Here is a 20,445-nt window from a genome sequence, read left to right on the forward strand (position 1 = left end):
GTAATGTGGCAAAGGGTTAAGTGTGCGATTAACAGGACACCACAATACAGTGCAAAGCAAGATCACAAATGAACTAGGACATATTTAAGTGCTTACCAAAAAATGTAGCATAATCTAAAAAACAGAGAGATTAAACCTCCGCAGTAATCATCATACTAGAAAAGATAGATTTACTACTAAAACCCACCTTATGCAAGTGTTTCTTTCCCGGGTCTCTCTCGTTGCCCTGCTTGTCCTTCTTATCGGGAAAACTGAAATCCTCATCACCATCATCAAATGCATACGGATCAACTTCTGACTTGGAATCAGATTCCAGATAAGATCCCCTAGAATACTGGTTTCTTCTCTGGATGTACCCATTTACCAAATCCTTTGAAATCTTTAATGGCTTATTTGAATGAATAATCAACCTTTAAAAACAGAAAAACACAACTTATTTGGCTGTAAAGAATTAAAGTTTGTCTTTTCCTTTTTGTATTTAATATTAAATTGATGACTATGAAACTACAGTTTCCAGCCATAGTTTGGATCAGGTCCCAGTTTTGCCTCTTCCCTGCCCCGGTCACACAGCGATAAATAGCTTCCAAAATAAAATCAGAGCGGAACATGGCAATTACCTTGGAACACGATGATTAAACACTTTTTCCATGTAAAGAGCTAGCAATGAAAGGTTGTCCAATAAGCTTGTACCATTATGCAACATTTACCCTTGTGAACCTGTTATTTTCCCAGCCACATTTCACATCGTTATACTGAGAACAGCTTTCCCTCCTTATATTTGAATGAAATTCATTAATTATAATTTTCACTGTGTATTACCCCCAGAATAAAGAACTTTGCAGGAGATTGTTAAACTCCTGCAAAGCACTTTGAGACACTTCCATTCTGTTGGGGCACTATCAAATGCAAGTGTTATAATAATAATAGTGTTATTATTAGGATGATATTACAGTTTAAATCAATCTGTAGAGGTCGCTTCTAATTTACAGTGATGGGTCAGCTAATACTGCCACGTTACTTACAAATGGGTGTTACTTTTCTTAGTATGGCTTAGAAATTACACATTTCTGAAGCATCTCCTTAAGGGTTCTATGAACCATTCTACCAGCCCACCTGTCTGTGGGTGGGAGACCAAGGTCCGAATGGAGGTTTATTTGAAGCTCTTTATGAACAGACTGTAGGAGATCAGACATGAAATCTGTTCCCTGGTCCATCAGGATTTTCCGAGGTATCCCCACGCTAGAGAAGAGTTTGATTAATTCTGTAGCTATGGCCAGAGCTACAGCACTGGGCACTGCATGGCAGTATTAGATCAGCTTTGCTGCAACTTATCCCTGGAACCTACAACCCAACACTAATCCAGGTCCTTCTTGAATACAGCATTAGTGATCTGAAGCAGAATAATCCTGTTATAACAGCGTTTGAGATCATGTAATTAGACCATGCATTATAATGGGCTAGTGAAAAACATGACCACTATATTGGCAGGTCACCATCAATTTGGCTTTCTGGCTTCCTCTGCACATGCTAGCTGAGACAACCTGACAAGCATTTTTAGATTTAGCAACCCGAGTTAATGAAACACACGCTCTAGCATGTTACAAACAGGGTTGCCATATAGTAAACAAAATCCCAAACTCACTATTGACTGCCCTGAATAATAAGTTTCCAATGTACTCATAAACCAGAAGAATATCAAAGAAACACAGCTCTACTAAAAAAAATTGATTTAATACAATTAGACCATTCGTTGATAAACAACAAACTTAAAGGTGGGAGAGTAAGCTCTGAGGTTGATGCAAAAAGATTGCAACAGGATATAGATAGGCGAGGGGAGTGGGCGAGAAGGTGGCAGATGGAATTTAATGTAGGGACGTGTGAAGTTATTCACCTCGGTAGAAAAAATAGAAAAACAGATTATTTTCTAGAGGGGGAGAGATTAGATAGTGTTAGTGTTCAGAGGGATTTGGGTGTCCTTGTACACCAGTCTCAAATGGTTAGTTTGCAGGCGCAGCAGCAACTAAGAAGGCGAATGGCATGTTAGCGTTCATTGCAAAAAGTTTAGAGTACAAGAGTAGGGAAGTCTTGCTGCAACTATATAGGGCCTTGGTGAGACCGCACCTAGAGTACTGTGTGCAGTTTTGGTCTCCTTATTTAAAAAAGGACATACTTGCCCTCGAGGGGGTGCAGCGTAGATTCACTCGGTTAGTTCCTGGGATGAAGGGACTGACCTATGAGGATAGGCTGAATAAACTAGGATTATATTCTCTAGAGTACAGAAGAATTAGTGGAGATCTTATTGAAACATAAGATTCTTAAAGGGCTGATAAAGTAGACACTGAGGGTCTGTTTCCCCGGTGGGAGAATCTATAACCAAGGGTCACAATCTTGAAATTAAGGGTCAGCCTTTTAGAACAGAGTTGAGGAAACATTTCTTCACTCAGAGGGTAGTGAATTTATGGATAAATAAATGTGTTTATTAAAATTTATGGAATTCACTACCCAGAAGGGTGTAAATGCTCAGTCCTTGAACATCTTCAAGGCTGAGACTGATAGATTTTTAAAAAAGAGGGATTAGGGGATAGGGCAGGTAATTAAGAGTTAGGTCTGAAGATCAGCCATGATCTTATCGAATAGCGGGGCAGGCTCCAGGGGCCAAATGGCCTACTCCTGCTCCTAATTCGTATGTTCTTATTAAAAAAGTTTGTAGTTTCTTCAAAAAAGCGATAAGAAAATTGAATAGATCAAACATTAAAGGCAATTATTCAAGTAATTAATTTGCAAATACTTACTTTGAGACAGAAGAAAGTGCATTGTCTTGTTTGTTCACTGCAGGTACTCCTCTCTATATTTATCAAATGGCAACTGCGGTGGTACAAAATCAGAATCCTTCTCTTTGGGCAGATGGTAACACTTCCATGTGACCTCAGGATCATCATGCTCAAACTGCACTACACTGCCGCTATAAGCTGTAGGCTCCATAACCTCTGGGAATGGCAATGGAAAAGCCTGGGCTGGGTGAGGTTCAATTCTTTCCTCGGCAGCTTTAGCAGGAAGTAAGGGATCTGGGACAGGAATCTGGCAGAATGGCTGACTTTGAGGCGTTAATGGATTTTTGAATGCTTCTCCCACTTCTTCTCCCCTTTCACATGGATGAGGGCTCAGTGGTGGTGGCGCTGGTGAGTTTACGATCTCTGGGATATGTAGCTGCGAGGCTTTTGTTGAGCTAACATCATTAGGCCTTGTGTGTGGATACCTTCCTCTGTTGTCCTGGGGCCTGATCCCTAGTCTGTGATTAGCAGAGTCTTGCTCCATTGAAGCGTCATCGCACACTGAAGTACGGTGATGAAAAGGAGTAAGCGGCCTTTTCTGCTGTTTCTCTCCCTTTTCCTGTTTATCGTTCATCTTGTGCTTGAGTGCAGTTGGTTGTTGCGGGCCGGGAGGTTGATTCTGTCCTTGCACACTAGTCCCCCTTTTGTTTTTATGCCTGCAAGTATATTTACATAATTAAGTCTATCAATTTCCAACATCTAAGTTATTTTTAATTTTTAGCCAATCCAAAGGGATGAAGGGCTATAGTTAAGAGTAATGGGATTTTATAATAATACTTGCATTTGATATAGCGCTTTTTCACATCTTCTCGACGTCTCAAAACTCTTCACAGAATAGACTGTAAAGTGAATTGACTGTATATTTGTGGGCAAAACACAGCAGCCAATTGCGCACAGCAGCGTCCTACAAACAGTCGTAGATTGAAAATGACCAATTTATTATTATTTTGGAGGGATTATTATTAGGCGCGTGGAGTAAGGAAACTTGCCCAAGGTTTCGCCCTGCCTGGAATTGAACCCAGGTGTCTAAACCACTGAGCTACAGGATTCCACAATTAGAATAGAGAAGATTGGAAGAGAACCTGATAGAGGCTCTCAGAGCAAGTCAGAAAATGCAACAACAACAAAATGACATATACAAATGTCTATCACGTCAGGAGGCGCTGCACAGTCAGTGTTTCGGATCTGGTCTGGGGGTCGGGATTGGGAAGGGTGGAGGGTGGAGGAAGCAGGGTGATTGACACAAAGGTTTAACATTCTTAAGACATATGAAAATATATATTTAAAGTATTCGGTTACATTTTTACTTGGATTTGAAAAAGACTGTACCTTGAACAGCTGCAGTTCACCCTATTTGTAGCTTCAACAAAATCCCAACACATCACTTTGCAGGTTACATCTTCTTCACAGCCATTGAGGGTGGTGTACTTTCGTCTACAAACAAATCACATTTACAATGTGTTCAGTCAATACTTTAAACTTTGCTAATTGTTTTATTGTGTACCAATTGTACAAAGCAGGCTACGACCTTAAAAGTGACTACATGCTAAATCTTAATCTCATTATACCTAGCATCAGATTTCCCACCCTCCGTAATTGTAATATATTCCACAGAGATCCCTCAATTCCATTGACGTAGTTATCTTCACTCTGCTTAATAGTTTGTCTGAAGATTTGCAACTTATAGGAGGACTGCCAACTTCAAGACTGTTTTGAAAACAGGAAATGATGCTTTATAAAAATACTTGCACTTATCATAGCTTTTTTACATCAGGAGGAGGTCCCAAAGCACTGTACAACAAAGTCCAGTGAAGTAGGCGAATGCAGCAACTAATTTGCACACAGCAATGTTCCACAAACTGCTATTAAGTTAGTGAATAGTCTCTTCGAATAGAATGGAATCTTTAAATGGCTGAATACCAAATGCCTGATCGTTAAATGCCTGTTAAACCTTATTTCTAGATCTGGTGTTCTCCTTGTAGAAGCAATCAAAGCAATTAACAAGTCAAGAATTTCCTTCAAGTTGCTTGGAATCATTATGCCATGTGCAGGTTGTCTCACAAATCTATCAAGTTATTTATCAGAACCACAGGGGTGATAAATAAAGATAAAAGCTATGGATGTCATCAAAACTAAATTTAGATCATAACCCTCCGAATTACTGCCTCACCTTCAAATGTTTGCTTTTAAGTTAACAGGGAAGTACTCACCTTTTCTGGGTTCGATTCAGATTGCACTCTTGCCACACCCTTTCTACTACCCGACTGGCTAATTTTCTAGGAATTTTTCCACCATGCACAGAACTCTCCGTATTGAACCCTTCAGGCATTGAAGTGAGTTTCGCCCATTTATGGTTGAATTGTACTTCAGCTGGAAAAAAAAGACAAAGCAGTAAAGTAAGCAATAAATAAAATAAATTAAGCACTCATATTTTGACATAGGCAGGCCAATTACAACTTGCCTTTAACTAGCGCCATTCATGTGGGATAATGTCTCAGAGTGCTTCATAGGGGTGGCAATGGACGTCGAGCAAATAAGGTGGGTGGGGCAAGATGATCAAAGGTGCAGTCAGGGAGGTAGGTTTTAAAGTGGGCTTTAAAGATAGCCAACGAGGCAGACGGAATAGAGCAGGGAGTTCCGAACCTAATGGCTGAAGGGCTTGGCCACCAATAGTGGCACAGATGTGGTTGGGGACGAGCAGCAGACTGATGCTGAGCGGAGGGAGTGGGGTAGAGGTGTGGGGTATGAGCTGATCAGAGAAATAGGGAAGTGCTAAGGTGTGAAGGGATTTGCAATGCAACGATGAGTTCCTTGAAGTCAATTCATTAGGAGGCAGGGAACCAGTGGTGCCTCGAAAAGATTGGGATGATGGGTGGGTGGAGTTTGGTGCGGGTGAGTATAAGGGAAAAGGTGGCAAGTTCATGTGGACTATAAACAAGACAGACTGGTGGGAACGAATAGTACCTGCTTCAGTCTCTTCTGGCGATGTTGGTGGAGTCAGAGTCACGGAGGAAATGGCGGGATCCCTCACTGGGGCAGGCACTGGATGGGCACTTGAGTAGGCAGCAGTGAAATGGGAGGTCCCAGCAGAGCTGCTCAAGATGACTGTAGCAATATCAGGCTGAGGCACCAGCACAAAACAGGCTGGGTACACCATTCTCACACCAGCTGTGAATAAATTTAGTAAAAATTCATGGCCTGAGCAAGCAGCGTTGGGTTCAAATGCCAGCTCCTATGCAGTCAAACGCATACTTGTCAAATAACTTACTTTGCTGCCCCAAACTTTGACAAACAGGGAAATTAAGCGCAGATACCAAAGTGGTGTTAATCCAAACTGTAATTCTTTGGGGTCAGACAACTTGAAACCCATCACCGTACTTAAGAGTATCCAAACCAAGCTGAGAATTCCATGCATCCCACCGACACAAGGGAATTCCAGGGACAGATTGTTGGAATGGAATATGCGCTCTCTCCCTGGAGAGACCCTTTAATTCCTACTTACCAAGGATGACTTCTACAGCTGCTATGGAGTCATCATCCCAGTCCATCTCCTCCACTTTGTCACCTGTTCCCTTCAACTTGGATTGTATTGGGTAGAACTGCTTCCATTCTTCAATCAGTTTGAGAGTTGGAGGGTCAGAAAGCTTGAATGACTGACCAGTCAATGTACCATTTAATCCAAAAGGACTTAGAATAACTGGGAGAACAAACCAGAAATTAAATGATATTGGAAACTGGGGGACACCTTTCACCTCCAAACTTCGGGTCTAAATTTAGCAGAGACAGCCAGAACGAAAGTCTCCCATAAGAATCCTTTGCGAAATAAAAATAAACAATCCCAATAAAAAATCTGAGCAATAAACACTGTGGAAAACCCTGGAGACAAATAGCAGAAAACACTAAACCAAGTGATCACAGTAGTACATCTCTTAGCATCTGGCCAAAGAGTCATTTGAGGAATGGAAGCCACAATGTGATGAATGATGCATTTTCAATAAATGTGCAGATGTTAATAATAGTAGGCAAAAATCCAACAATACTTGCAATAAGTTTTGTGAGAAATAAACCTATATTAATCTTACCTTGGAAGGGGTTTGATGATCCCTGGGCAGCTGTGACATGTTCTTCACTCAGACGATACACTGGCTGGTGCTGATTAATCTCAACACTGGTGCAGACATTACTATCCCCATGTAGAAAGAAAGTGAAGGAACAGGACAAGTGCTCACTGGAGAAAGGGGGGAAAATTGATAACAAAAATTAGTGAAACTGTCATAACCCTCCTGCTCCCACATGGTCATCTGCGGGGTATCACTTGGCCACTATTGTTGCCCCACCCCCCCTTCTCATTTACATGCTCCATCTTGGTGATTGCATCCACAAACATAGGGTCATCTTCCGTATGTATGAAGATGATATCCACATTCAATTTTCCTACTCCAGCCATGACCCCAGATCCACCAACATCCTGTCCGCTTGCTTGTCAGACATCAAACACAGCCAGAAATTTCCTTCACCGGGTCTCTGTCCACCTGTTCCTCCTTGCCACTATATGAAACTAGCATGACTCCCAGGACACAATGCTAGTGACGCTTCAGGTTTCTGCTAGCATCCTATTTACAGGAGGTTGTAGAGGCTCTTGGTGCTGCAATACCTTATGGATGCTCAGGCTCACTATCACCTGTCGCTTCACCCAGGCATGAAGGTGTCAGTGCAAGTCCAGTGGCTCGGTTGCTATGTGGTCAGTCAGTACATAAAGAATGTTACAAATCTAAATGTTCAAAAATTTGCAAGCTGTATACAAATACACTCTAGGTCCAGCTTGAAATTCACCTTGCTGCCATAAGATTCTTACCTTTTATTTGCTGGTTTCGCATCTTTTTCATACGGTTTCACAAACCACTTTCCAATGCGAACAAAGTTTCTGTTCAATAAGCACCTTGAAGGGAAAAATACATAAAATCACTGATAAAGAATAGAAACATTATTTGATTGAACCTCCCTGGCCCCACTCTCAAACGTGCAACTTTGGCGTCTGGTTCAATCCCCAGCTTTCCTTTCTCCCTCACATCCTGTCCGTCACCAAGACTGGCTTCCTTCACCTCCACTTTTATCGGCTGCATCCACCCCATCTCATACCCACTCCAACTAAAACACACGCTTATACTTTTGTCATATCCCGCCGAGTCTTTCACTAGGCATTCCTTTTTGGTCTCCCTTGCACAAGCTGCAACTTACCCAAAATTCTACCGCCCACATCCTCACCCAACCACACAAAACTCCACAAGTCTTGTCTCCCAGTAGACCAACTTCAAGATCTTCACCCATAAATACATACACCCCTTATTTCTAACCCGCTCCTCCAGCCATCCATCCACTCAGTTAACTGCTGTTATAATAGTAGTTAAGAAAGTTCCATCTTGAAAACAGATGGTGGGTAACAGATGGGACAAGTCAGTTCTGCTGGAGCAAGCGTTTTGTGTGCAGGGACGCACCTCTCCAGCAAGTTGTGGATCGCCTTGAAAAGTAGCGTCCGGCACTCGTAGGACAGTCCTTGCTCCCAGAATCCTTCCTCTTCAACTGAAGAACAAAAAGAAAAGTACACAGTTTAACGCGTCACATTATAAACAGACTTGTTGGGCCGAATGGCTTGTTTCGTGTCATACGACTAAGCAACTCTTCTTCCCTTACCGTCTCCCCACCTCCATGGAAGAAGAAAGAAATTGGAAAATGCAGTTAAATTCAACAAAAAGAGTTCTCACCTTTGAGTTCATGGTGAATGAGGTCAGCAAAACTAGGCTCTTCCCCCCACCAGAAAATCCAAAGCTCCCGGTGGCCTGGGATCGGGTCTCTTCTCCAAACACAGAGTACATTAGCCTTCAGGCAGCGGCTAAAGCTGCAGAGAATAGCATCGTCCTCAGCCACCGGGATGACGAGCGGTGTTCCTATAGGGCCTTGCCATGAATATCGACGCCATTTAATTCCAGTCAGATCAGCCTATGGCAAAACAGAAAAGAATTTAAATTATTCAAAAATAAACCAACTTTTAGCTTTTAATACTGCCAAGTCTTGTTCTGGATGATCTTTTATTTTTTTCAATTTAAAGTCAACAAAACCAAGGCTATCCTTCTCAGCTCCCAGCAGTAGTACTTCCATCTCAGGAATGCATCACATTAATCTCCCCAGTTTCTTGCTCCAGCTCACATAGCCAGCATCAAATTGGTGTTTTGTTTAACACTCATCTGCCTAGTCAGGTGGATGTTAAAGATACCATGGCATTACTCAACAAGTCAAGGGAGTTCCTCAAGTAAATCCCTCAAATAAAAATAGTCTTCACAGCTATTTGGGGAATTTTTGTGCACAAATTGGCTGATACGTTTGATAATAAAGACAGTGACTACACTTCCTTTGTAGCTCTTTGAGATGTTTCAGCAACAGGAATCAGTGGAAGTATCTTAAAATGGATACGTAATTGGCTGATCAATAGAACCCAGAGGGTGGTGCTACAGGGAATATTATCAGGCTGGGAGAATATCAACATCCCGCTTATGTTGATAAAATTCAAATTGCCCCGACATAAGCAGGTAGGACTGTGCAAGAAACATGCTCTCCCTTAAACCTTTCATCCAATTCCTGTCCGAAGTCCACTTTCCTTCACTCCTATTTTACTTCAAAACGCTGCCAAAATCATGCCTCCTTCTGTCCCACCTTTGAAAAAAAATTCCACTGCGCTTTTGGTCACTTTTTAATATAACAGGATTAAATATAAATAAAACTGCAGCGCACAGTTGCAAGTATTTTGGACACTTTGTCCAATTCACTACAAAACTACACATCTTTAAAATTCATTTGTACTGTAGATGTAGTTACAATATTGCTTTCATTTTCAAACATTTCAGCTTTTAACAGCGAGTACAGTGCAAATTTATTCCAACAAAATAAGTATATTACTTCCATTATTGCTTTAATATAAGAATGCAAAAAGCTAATAAGCACTCTGAATCAACCAGCTGTAAATTAATACATTTACTATAGATATTTATGGCAAAGCAAACGGTTAATAGTTAATGCTAACTTTTCCAGCTGCTATGGAAAGTACTTGTTCAGCCAAAATCTGCATAGAACTCAACATCTGTGAACAACTATATAGTACACTGGGATTAGAATGAACTACAGGTCCCTGGCTTGACTACATTATGAATGCCGTTATACTCTGGGCAGAGTCCAACAGCACACAATTGTAGAAAGTTACGTACACTCAGCTCACTGCAGGCCCTCAGATAAAGTTTGAAAACAGGAAGTCACTGCAAAAAATGTCATTTTGTTTTAGAAAGCAACACATTAAAAACACAAAAGTATCTGTCAAAATTCCTGGTTAATTGACAACTGCTCACTCCTTAAGAACTCAGCTACTGACCATGTTTCCTCAGTTACTGTGAGAATGAGTTTAAACTGTAAGCATTTGGAATTTTTCCACTAACTCAAGAGTTTAAAAACTAATTATGCATTACAGCACTATACCAAACTGTCAAATAAAATACCACTTTCCTCCTCCTTCTCCCCCTTCCAACATTTATTGAAAAGTTACTTGAAAAGTATTTATTGAAAAGTTCTTGCACATCAATCACCAATGACAGACTAAAGCTTTGTTTTAAAAATTGTGAACTCAAACTTGGAGAATGCCACTGCATGGTTTGATTTACTTAACATCCTTCTCGCAGGGTAGCATCTGAGCAGTTAACAGTGGCAATGCTTCACGCCAAGCCGGAGAGAGAGAGTTGCGGTGACCGTAGGCACAGTCGAAGATGAAGGTCTTCAGGTGATGGGGGCATGGCGGAGGGTTTGAGACAGAGTTTGAATTTTGGGGTGTAATAGCTGAAAGCGTGGTCGCTGATGTTGGAGGTGAAAATAGGGAGATAAGTGGATCGGAGAACCTTGAGGCAATTAAAGATTTGTCTACTATTAAAACACACCACAAATGCAGTACTGGCAAATAGATTAATTACCAGTTGTAGAATGAGTAGTTTCCATTAGGAATGTAGAAGTTACATTTCAGAGAATATGTTCTTCATAGGTGTCAACAACAACAAAACATACACCGCAGAACTTTTAAGTGAGTCACTACTCGGTCTGATAGATTTAGAACAAGCTTGGGTCTCAAGGTAAGGAAGCAGATTTCAGCGCTATTGCTGCACATAGCTTGAACTCAAAGACAATCATCAAAAATAGGCGGTATTTGGTATAATACTTGTCAGGACACAACTTGTTGCAACAACATAAGATTCTTGACGCAAGCCTTTCTGAAAGCTGACCCTACATTCCCATAGTACTAACATATTTTTCAGAATTTTGTGGTAACAAAGTACCCACAAGGCCAAGTATTACCAGTTTGTTGAAATCATTTCCACATTAGGCTAATAATCTCAGCTAGACTGCTAGGCAGAATATTGCACAGGATCAAGACATTTTCTCAGAAAGTAGGGTGCAGTGGGAAAAGAAAGATCACCTCTAGCGAGGTAACAATCCTACATAAAGCCATGAAGTCTGTGGTCCATACTCTCACAATTCCTCTCGGGTTCCTTCTAAACATTTATTGAAAATCTGTAAGGTGGTAAGCTGTAAGCTCATGACTACTTTCTCTTCAATTTATATACTTTTCCTTTATTAAAAAAGTACACATTACCAAATAGTTTGTTTTAAACAAAAGTAGAAGGATCCAGATTCCAGCTCATCAAAAGAGAAATAAAAATCAATATTTTTCTAAATGTACCATACAATTAAACCACAGAATACCGAGAAATTCATCAGTACCCAAGAAAAAAAAACTCCCAAAATTTACTGAAGCAATTAAGCGGGTGTTTTCCACACCAAATCTGAACCCATTAGACTTTTTTTTAAAAAAAACATTTGGGAAAGATGCAACTTGAAAAGCAGAGGCAACATACCGTCCATTAAAAGTTAGTTACAAATGGACTTTCCCCAGACAACTTTCCACTTCCTCCCTTCAAAAACCTTTCAATTCTCCCCCCCAACCACCCCCACCCCAAAAATAAATATGCACAAGAAAAATATAATCCTAAAACCCTCAGATTACAGGAAACTGAGGCACTTTATTCTGGCCAAAGAAAGCCAGCTGGAGCTCTCATTTTGAAATCCTGCTTTGCATATTTTTTTTAAAAAAAGTGATTTCTCCTTGGGGGGGGGGGGGTGGGGTGAAGAGGGAGGGTTGGGGGGGTGAAGAGGGGGGGTTGGGGGGGTGAAGAGGGGGGGTTGGGGGGTGAAGAGGGAGGGGTGAAGAGGGAGGGTGGGGGGGTGAAGAGGGAGGGTTAGGGGGGGTGAAGAGGGAGGGTTAGGGGGGGTGAAGAGGGAGGGTTAGGGGGGGTGAAGAGGGAGGGTTAGGGGGGTGAAGAGGGAGGGGGGGGGTGAAGAGGGAGGGTTGGGGGGGTGAAGAGGAGGGTTGGGGGGGTGAAGAAGGAGGGTTGGGGGGGTGAAGGAGGGTTGGGGGGGTGAAGAAGGAGGGTTGGGGGGGGTGAAGGAGGAGGGTTGAGGGGGGTGAAGGAGGAGGGTGGGGGGAGGGGGTGAAGAGGAGGGTGGGGGGGGTGAAGAAGGGGTTGGGGGGGTGAAGGAGGGGGGGGGGTGAAGGAGGGTTGGGGGGTGAAGAAGGAGGGTTGGGGGGGGGGGGGGGGGAGGGGGTGAAGGAGGAGGGTGGGGGGAGGGGGGTGAAGAGGGAGGGTGGGGGGGGGGGGGGGGGGGGGGGGGGGGGAGGAGGGTGATGGAGTCCCTTTTAACCAACTCACTCTCTCGCTATATAAGAGCAGTGTAAATTTCGCTGTTGCACATTGACCGGGGTTGGGGGGGTATATAAAACCCGTCCTTTCGTTTAATGCTGAATTAAATGATTATAAACAACGCTCCTCCTTCAGAGGTCGCGATTTTTTCTCTCTCTCTCTCTCTCTCTCTCTCTCTCTCCCCTTTCTTTTTTTTTAAAAAAAACAACCACTACGGTTTCGTTTCTCGCCGTCTGACTTGACGGAAAAGCGAAGGCGAAAGCCAAATCACCGCCCCACACCCCCCCCTACCCCCCGAAAAAAAAACACCCGAACCCCTCAAACTCGCTCCCCCATCCACTCGAAACTCGCAAACTTTTCGCTGCTAAAGTGGACCCCTTTTTTTTTAATAAAAAAAAATAAAATTTTTTTAAAAAAAAAAAATCCGACCGCCAGAGTTCGCGTCCCTCTGGCCTATTGCTCCAGCTTTTTAATTACGAGCCTTTTATCCACCACCATTCCCCCCCCTCCCCAACCCCCTTCTTCTTCTCCTCCTCCTCCTCCTCCTCCCCCCCAAAAAAAAAACACTTCACTCCTATAAACGTCCCGACCGAGAGCCACGGAGCCATTGATGGATGGATGGATTAATGGAGACGTTCACCACCACCACCAAACTTATGGCCAAGGAGCCGTTAAAGTGTGTGGCCTTTCCGCACAGGCTCCTGGAGGGAAGGGGGAGGGGGGAGGGAGAGTAGAGTGAGGTGGTGGGGGGGGGAGAGCCGTGAGTCTGACGCCGGCTCCTCACCGTCGTCGTCGCCGCCGCCGCCTGAGGGAAAGGCCGCGGATTGAAGATGGCTGCGGGCCCACCCGCCCTCCCGCCCGCCCGCTCCCTCTCCCCTCACCTCCCCTCTCGCTCGACTCCCCCCCCTCACTCACCAGAGAGAAGAGGTTGGAGTGGCAATCCTCCAAACTCGCCCCGTTCGCCACCCAACAGCCGGACGAACTCATCATCATCACGGTCCCCGCATCGTCCAACACACACACACACTCACTCACTCACTCTCCCTCTCACTCACTCACTCACTCACACACCGAAGACAAGAGAGAGAGAGAGACGACAACAACGACGACGACGACAACAACGCCGCCGCCTCCCGAGCCCCGTCCGTCCGTCCGTCCGCTCGCCGCGCGGGAGGAGGTGGAGGGCGGCGGTGGCCTGATCAACAGCGTCTCCCCGCTGGCCTGGGCTGGGCTGGCCTCGCCTTCCTGCCTCCCTCCCTCCCTCCCTCCCTCGCCGCCGAGGCCGGGCCGCTCCGCTAAGCTCGGCGGTCACTGGCCGCCTTTCGCTCCACACACTTAATGGCGGAGCCCCGTCACGTGAGCGCCGCCTGTAATAGCGGCGGCCGCCGCTAGGGGAGAAGGGGGTGGGGTGTGTGTGTGTTGGGGGGGGGGGGGGGGAGCTCACAGCCCAGTCACTCACCTCCCTCCCCCCCACCCCATCTGTGTGTGTGTGTTTATTCTTATAATAGTAATATTCCTCGCGTTTCATACAGCGCCTGATCACGTCTTCTCGACGTCTCAGAGCGCTTCGCAGGACACACCGTAAAGTCAAGCGACCGTGTATTTTGTGGGCAAAGCGCGGCAGCCAATTGCGCACGGCAGCAGCGGCCCCGGTCGGGGATGGAGTGACCGCGTTATTATTATTGTTATTTATTTTTTNGGAAGGGATTATTAACCCCCGGAAAAGCATTCCGCCAAGCGACTAACAACCGGGTTCCTACTGACTGGGAGGTAAACCGAGGCGTGCGGAATTAAGGAATTGTAGATCCCATCTATAAATATCTTCCTCTTTCAGCTTCACACAACTGACTCCTGGTGACCTTTGTGGAAATATCATTGCACTTATCAAACAGCACTGCTCTGCCAGCGGCAGCACTTTGGCCTCTGAAACAGAAGGTTGTTGGGTTCGAGCCTCATATCAGAAGTTTTGACATAGTGAGCGATGGTTCAGTCTATGGGGCACTTGTGTTTCCTATTCTTCGATCCTGTATATACGTTGCATTTATCTGCCAGTGTCCCACAAACAGTTGTGCATTGGGTGACAAATTATTATTATTCTTTTTTGGAGGGACGTCCCTTTCAGTGTGTGGGGCTCAACACCAGGGACAAATAATAACTTACCAAAATCTGTTGACAGAGAACATTATTGATTTATATTTTCAACTTATATGCGTGTGTTTAGTCCGTGCTGTATTCCTCCACGAGGTCACATAAGTTAAGTATTAACTGATACGTAGGTAGAGGTCAGTGCTCTGTTGACATACAGCTAAATCTCCGTCAAATAAAAAGGAGAAAAGAAACTTCACTCAGCTTGAGAGAAAACCAAAGAAATACTAAGAACGAGGCACACAGACAGGCAAAGAGGAAGATACAGACACAAACAGACAGAAAGAGACTGAGAGGGAGAACTGAGAGGGAAATGTAGACATGGAAAGGTATATAGAGAGACTTGAGGGACAGAGAAACTGAAAAGGGGAAGAGAGAGACACAGAGAGAAAGAGAAAGAGAGACACACACACACAGCCTGAAATTTAAACATTATTCTGGAAGATTATCAACCAGGACACAAGGGGAAAATTCCTCTCGCTACAAAGGGTTTGGGAGGAGGGACAGGCACACAGGCACAGGTACTGAGGCACACAGATGGGAGCTGTGAGTTTAAGGTCTAGTTTGAGAGGCAGTACCTGCTACAGGGTTTTGACAGTGCAAGGTAAATTCTATTAATTTGAGTTATTTGATTTGATTCCCTTCTTATTTTCCTCTCTTATCTGTACTGGTACTCACTCCTCCACTTGTGCTCTCTACTCTAATCCTATTCTCTCGCTCTTTCCCCATCCTGTCTGTGCGGGTGCTCACTCCTCCACTGGAGCGCTCTACTCCAACCCCATTCCCTGCTCTTCCCCCATTGTGCCTGGGGTGGTGTTGGTCCTACAAATATTATTATTTGTCATTTTATCCACTTTCTAGGATGTTTCTTCTGATGATAGTTTCGATTTCACTCCTGCCTTCAACCAAACAATTCCTGCAATCGGGACAGAACATTACGTGGAACAATACCCTTGGTAAGAAAGAAAAATTTAGAGAGGATTTGTAGGTATAAAATTGACCCATTCGGGTCAGGATTGGTGTGATTGGCGTGCAGCATTTGGTATGGATGTGAGCGACAGAACTGCGGATATTGGCAAGGAGTGTGTTAGAGAAATCAACAAACAGAACAGTATCTAACTCTGTCTTACTCACTGTCTCTACCTCCCACCTTCTATCTCCGTCTGTATCTCTACATCTGACTCTCTAGTCGTTCTCTATCCCTCTATTTCTGTCTTTATCTCCATCGCTTCCTATCTCTCTATCTATTTCTTTCTGTCTCTCTCTCTAAACTGTATATTATCTCTATTTATTTCTGTCTCTCTCTAAACTGTACGTTATCTCTCTAATGTCTTGTATCTCTATCGCTCTTTTTTTTAAATCACTCTCTAATATCCTTGTCTTTCTCTTTTTGTCCTGCCCAACAATCCCCTAAATAAAATTGGTCACTGTTTGTGAGGCACTGCTGCGCACAAACGAGCGACTGAGTTTCACCCACAAAATACACAGTGCAACCGCACTTCACAGTGTGTGCTGTGGCTTTGAGGTGTCTCGACAACGTGATAAGGTGCTATGCCAAATGCAAGGATGATTTATGTACTGTTTATTTTCTGACCCTCTCTCTATCGCACACTCCCGTCTCTTTCTCGTTGACATTCGGTCACTTTCTCCCTCTCTTTCTCACGCTGCCTACCTACCTACCTATGTCTTTCTCATCTGCACCACTCTCCATCGCTCACCCTGTCTCTGTTTTATGGCATTCTGCCCCTTTCTATCTCTCTTTCCTTCATGTCTTTCTCCTCTGTCCCGCTCTCCCTCTCTCGCTCGCTGTGTGTCTATCTCTTTCTCTATGACATTCTGTCGTTTTCTATCTCTCTCTCGCGCTGCCTACCTATGTCTTTCTCATCTGTACCACTCTCCATCGCTCACGCTGTCTTTTTCTCTATGACAGACTGTCACTTTCTCTCTCTCTTTCATGTATTTCTCCTCTGTCCCGCTCTCCCATCACTCACTCTGTCTCCGTCTCTGCGACAGAATGTCACTTTCTATCTCTCTCTCTCTCTCTCTCTCTCTCTCTCTGTCTGTCTGTCTGTCTGTCTGTCTGTCTGTGTCTCTCTCTCTCAGCCTACCTACTCATGACTTTCTCCTCTGTCACACGATCTGTCTCTTTCTTTAAGATTCTGTTACTTTCTCTCTCTCTCTCTCCGTCTCACTTCTTTCTCCTCTGTCCCACTCTCTTTCTCTCTTTCTCCTGTCTCTGTCTCCTTCTCCTTCTGTATGGTGTTCTGTCACTTTCTATCTCTCTCTCCTGTCTCTCTCTCTTCTGTTCCGCTCTCTCTCTCTCTTTCTCGCTCTCATTCTCTTTCTCTCACTCTATCTCTCTCAATCCATCTCTTTCTCTCCCTCTATCTCCTTCTCACTCTCTTTCTCTCACTCTATCTCCCTCTCACTCTCTTTCTCTCACCCTATCTGCCTCTCACTCAACCCATCTCTCTCACTCTCTCCATCACTCTCACTTGATCTCTCTCACGCTCTTCCTCTCGCTCTATCTCCCTCACTCTCTTTCTCTAACTCTATCTGCCTCTCACTCTCATCCCATCTCTCTTACTCTCTCCATCACTCTCACTATCTCCCTCTCATGCTCTTTTCTCTCACTCTCATCCTATTCTCTCACTCTCTCCATCACTCTCACTCTATCTCCCTCTCACGCTCTATCTCCCTCTTTCTCTCACTCTATCTGCCTTTCACTCTCATCCCATCTATCATTCTCACTCTATCACTCTCACTCTATCTCTCTCACTTTATCTCTCTCCATCACTCTCACTCTATCTGCCTCTCACTCTCATCCCATCTCTCTATCACTCTCTCTATCTCTCACTTTATCTCTCTCTCTCTCTCCATCACTCTCACTCTATCTGCCTCTCACTCTCATCCCATCTCTCTATCACTCTCACTCTATCACTCTCACTCTATCTCTCACTCTCTCCATCACTCTCACTCTATCTGCCTCTCACTCTCATCCCATCTCTCTATCACTCTCACTCTATCTCTCTCACTTTATCTCTCTCTCTCTCCATCACTCTCACTCTATCTGCCTCTCACTCTCATCCCATCTATCACTCTCACTTTCTATCTCTCTCGCTCTCACTCTCACTCTATCTGCCTCTCACTCTCATCCCATCTCCCTATCACTCTCACTCTATCTCTCTCTATCACTCTCACTCTACCTCTCTCTATCACTCTCACTCTATCTCTCTCTATCACTTTCACTCTATCTGCCTCTCACTCCATCTCTCTCACTCTATCTCTCACTCTCTCTCTCTCACTCTCTATCACTCTATCTCTCTCTATCACTCTATCTGCCTCTCACTCCATCTCTCTCACTCTATCTCTCACTCTCTCTATCACTCTCACTCTATCTCTCTCTATCACTCTCACTCTATCTGCCTCTCACTCTATCTCTATCACTCTCACCTGCCTCTCACTCTCTCTATCATCTCTATCACTCTCACTCTCTCTATCACTCTATCTATCACTCTCACTATCTCTCTATCTGCCTCTCACTCCATCTCTCTCACTCTATCTCTATCACTCTCACTCTATCTGCCTCTCTCTCTATCACTCTCACTCTATCTCACTGCCTCCCTCCCTCCCCCCCCTCAGGCTGTGGCCGCCCGGTGACGCCGCTGACCCCGGTCCAGCGGATCTTCGGCGGGCGGCGGGCCCTGGGCTCGCAGTTCCCGTGGCACGTGCTGGTGCTGACGCCGGGCCGGGCGGCCGGGACCCTGATCAGCCGCCGCTGGGTCCTCACGGCCGCCCACACCCTGTACCCCAAGGGCTCGGCCCGGCGCGGGGCGGCCCAGTTGGCGGCGGCGGTGACGGTCCACGGCGGCAGCGGCAGCGTGAGGGAGCTGCTGGCCTCGGCCCCGCTGGCGGTGGCGGCCGTCGCGGTGCACCCGGGCTTCCCGCCCGACCCGCACGACTTCGACAACGACATCGCGCTGCTCCGGCTCCGGCGGGAGGTGGCGCTGAGCGCGAGCCTGTCCCCGGTCTGCCTCCCCGAGGCCCGCGGCCCGGGGTCCCCGGGGTCCCGCCGCCGCCGCCGCGACCCGGCACCGTGGGCCTAGTGCCCGGCTTCGGCCTGACCGACGAGCACGTCCTGCCGGACGGCCTGCGCTACGCGGCCCTCCCGCTGGCCTCGGCCGCCGACTGCCTGCGCTCGCTCGGCCCCGCGCGGGTGGCGGGCCGCCGGCCGCTGCTCAGCGACAACATGCTGTGCGCCGGGGCCCCCGAGGGCGGCGCCGACTCCTGCGTGGGCGACACCGGCGGCGGTTGGGTCACCTTCGACCGCCGGGCCGGGCGCTGGCTGCTGCGGGGCATCGTGTCCTGGGGACTCGGCTGCGGCCGACCCGGGCGCTACGGCGTCTACACCCGGGTGTCCCGGTACCTGCCCTGGATCCAGAGGGTCACCCGGGCCAGCGAGCCCTCCCCTCCCTCCCTCCCTCCCCGCTCCGGACGCACAAAACACAGTCACTACACTTCGCAGTGATAGCCCGTTGAAGCGCTTCGGGACGTCCGGAAGACGTGAGAACAGGACGCGCGCTGCGGCGGCGGCGGCTGCTGTTGTTGTTGTTGTTGTTGTTGATGATTATGATTTATGAACCCTCTCCCGCGGCCCCTTCGCTGCCCTTAACCCCGAAGCGGTAACGCGTTGCCCGCCCGAGGCGTCGCTCGCTCGCCGTTCGCGGGACGACGCCGCCGCCGCCTTTACCCCCTCTACTCTCCTCCCCATCCCCCCACCCCCCGACCCCTCACGAAGTACAGTCGCTCCACTTCGCGGTACATTTTTTTTCCCCCTCGAGAACGTCTGGAAGGCGTTGATGGGGCGCCGTACCAAAACGCGAGGATTAGTGTTGTTCTCCTCCTCGAACGGGGGGGGGGGGGGGGACTTCTCCCGCCGCGTTAAGCGCGGGTGTGCGGGGGGGGCGAGGCGGCGTAAGAGAGGGGGCGTGGGTGGGTTATGGCACCAAACCTATCCTGTTATGGTATTTCCTGATCCAGAATCACGAATTAACCCGAAATATTTAATCCGAATAGACCCACTGTGGAAAAAAAAAGGAGAGCCCCTGAGAACCAGCCCGTAGCCTCCGGGTCAGAGGGCTGTCCGTTTAACACTCGCGTCAGGACTTGGAACTCGCGCGGTCAAAGCTGATGCTCCAATGCAGCACTGGGGGGGGGGGGGGGGTGGGGTGCGGGGGGGCAGCCAGGGAGATGTTGCATCGTTGTGGGGGGGGGTGTTGCTTTGTTGGAGGTGCCGTCCTTTAGATAAGACGTTAAAACTTGACGTCGCAGACGATAAAGGATCACCTGGCATTTTTGGAGAATAATTTCTCTCCCGGTGTCCTGGCCGACGATCTCCCGGATAAAGCACTGTGACTTTGACGAGGGCTGTCTCGGTGCTCTGCGGGAGGGGCTCAAGTAGGGAGTGGCCGAAAAGGCAGGCGCGAGTAAGTTATTTGACGTGTTCCAGGAATTTAGAAATGGCATTTTTCCGAGTGATTGTTGCCATGGAACCTTAATGTTCACCCAAACAGGCAGACAAGACTTTAGTTTAATGTCTGATCCAAAGGACGGCACCTCCAGCGCACTCTGTATTGATTGGGTTTGACTATATGAATTCGAAGTCGTGACATGCAGTAAAC

General features: G+C 46.4%; 2 protein-coding genes across 2 annotated transcripts in view; one reads left to right on the top strand and one right to left on the bottom strand.

Annotated features, from left to right (window-relative positions):
- Positions 1-13,648, bottom strand: part of med13a (mediator complex subunit 13a) — a 33,590-nt gene extending 19,942 nt beyond the window's left edge. Inside the window, 11 exon segments of the mRNA XM_042338399.1 lie at positions 188-410; positions 2,789-3,487; positions 4,161-4,265; positions 5,042-5,201; positions 5,796-5,999; positions 6,334-6,528; positions 6,914-7,059; positions 7,687-7,770; positions 8,327-8,411; positions 8,594-8,828; positions 13,535-13,648. Coding sequence (XP_042194333.1) covers positions 188-410; positions 2,789-3,487; positions 4,161-4,265; positions 5,042-5,201; positions 5,796-5,999; positions 6,334-6,528; positions 6,914-7,059; positions 7,687-7,770; positions 8,327-8,411; positions 8,594-8,828; positions 13,535-13,612 — 2,214 coding nt within the window. The 5' untranslated portion in view covers positions 13,613-13,648.
- Positions 13,649-14,806: 1,158 nt separating this feature from the next.
- Positions 14,807-19,887, top strand: LOC103180607 (complement C1r subcomponent-like). Its single transcript, XM_042338569.1, is given in 6 exon segments — positions 14,807-15,368; positions 15,626-15,720; positions 18,407-18,844; positions 18,847-19,218; positions 19,256-19,327; positions 19,805-19,887. Coding segments are annotated over 5 exon segments (1,059 nt in total). The 5' UTR covers positions 14,807-15,368; position 15,626.
- The last annotated feature ends 558 nt before the right edge of the window (positions 19,888-20,445 follow it).

Source organism: Callorhinchus milii, unplaced genomic scaffold, assembly GCF_018977255.1.
Source record: "Callorhinchus milii isolate IMCB2004 unplaced genomic scaffold, IMCB_Cmil_1.0 Scaffold10, whole genome shotgun sequence".
Taxonomy (NCBI): Eukaryota; Metazoa; Chordata; class Chondrichthyes; order Chimaeriformes; family Callorhinchidae; genus Callorhinchus; species Callorhinchus milii.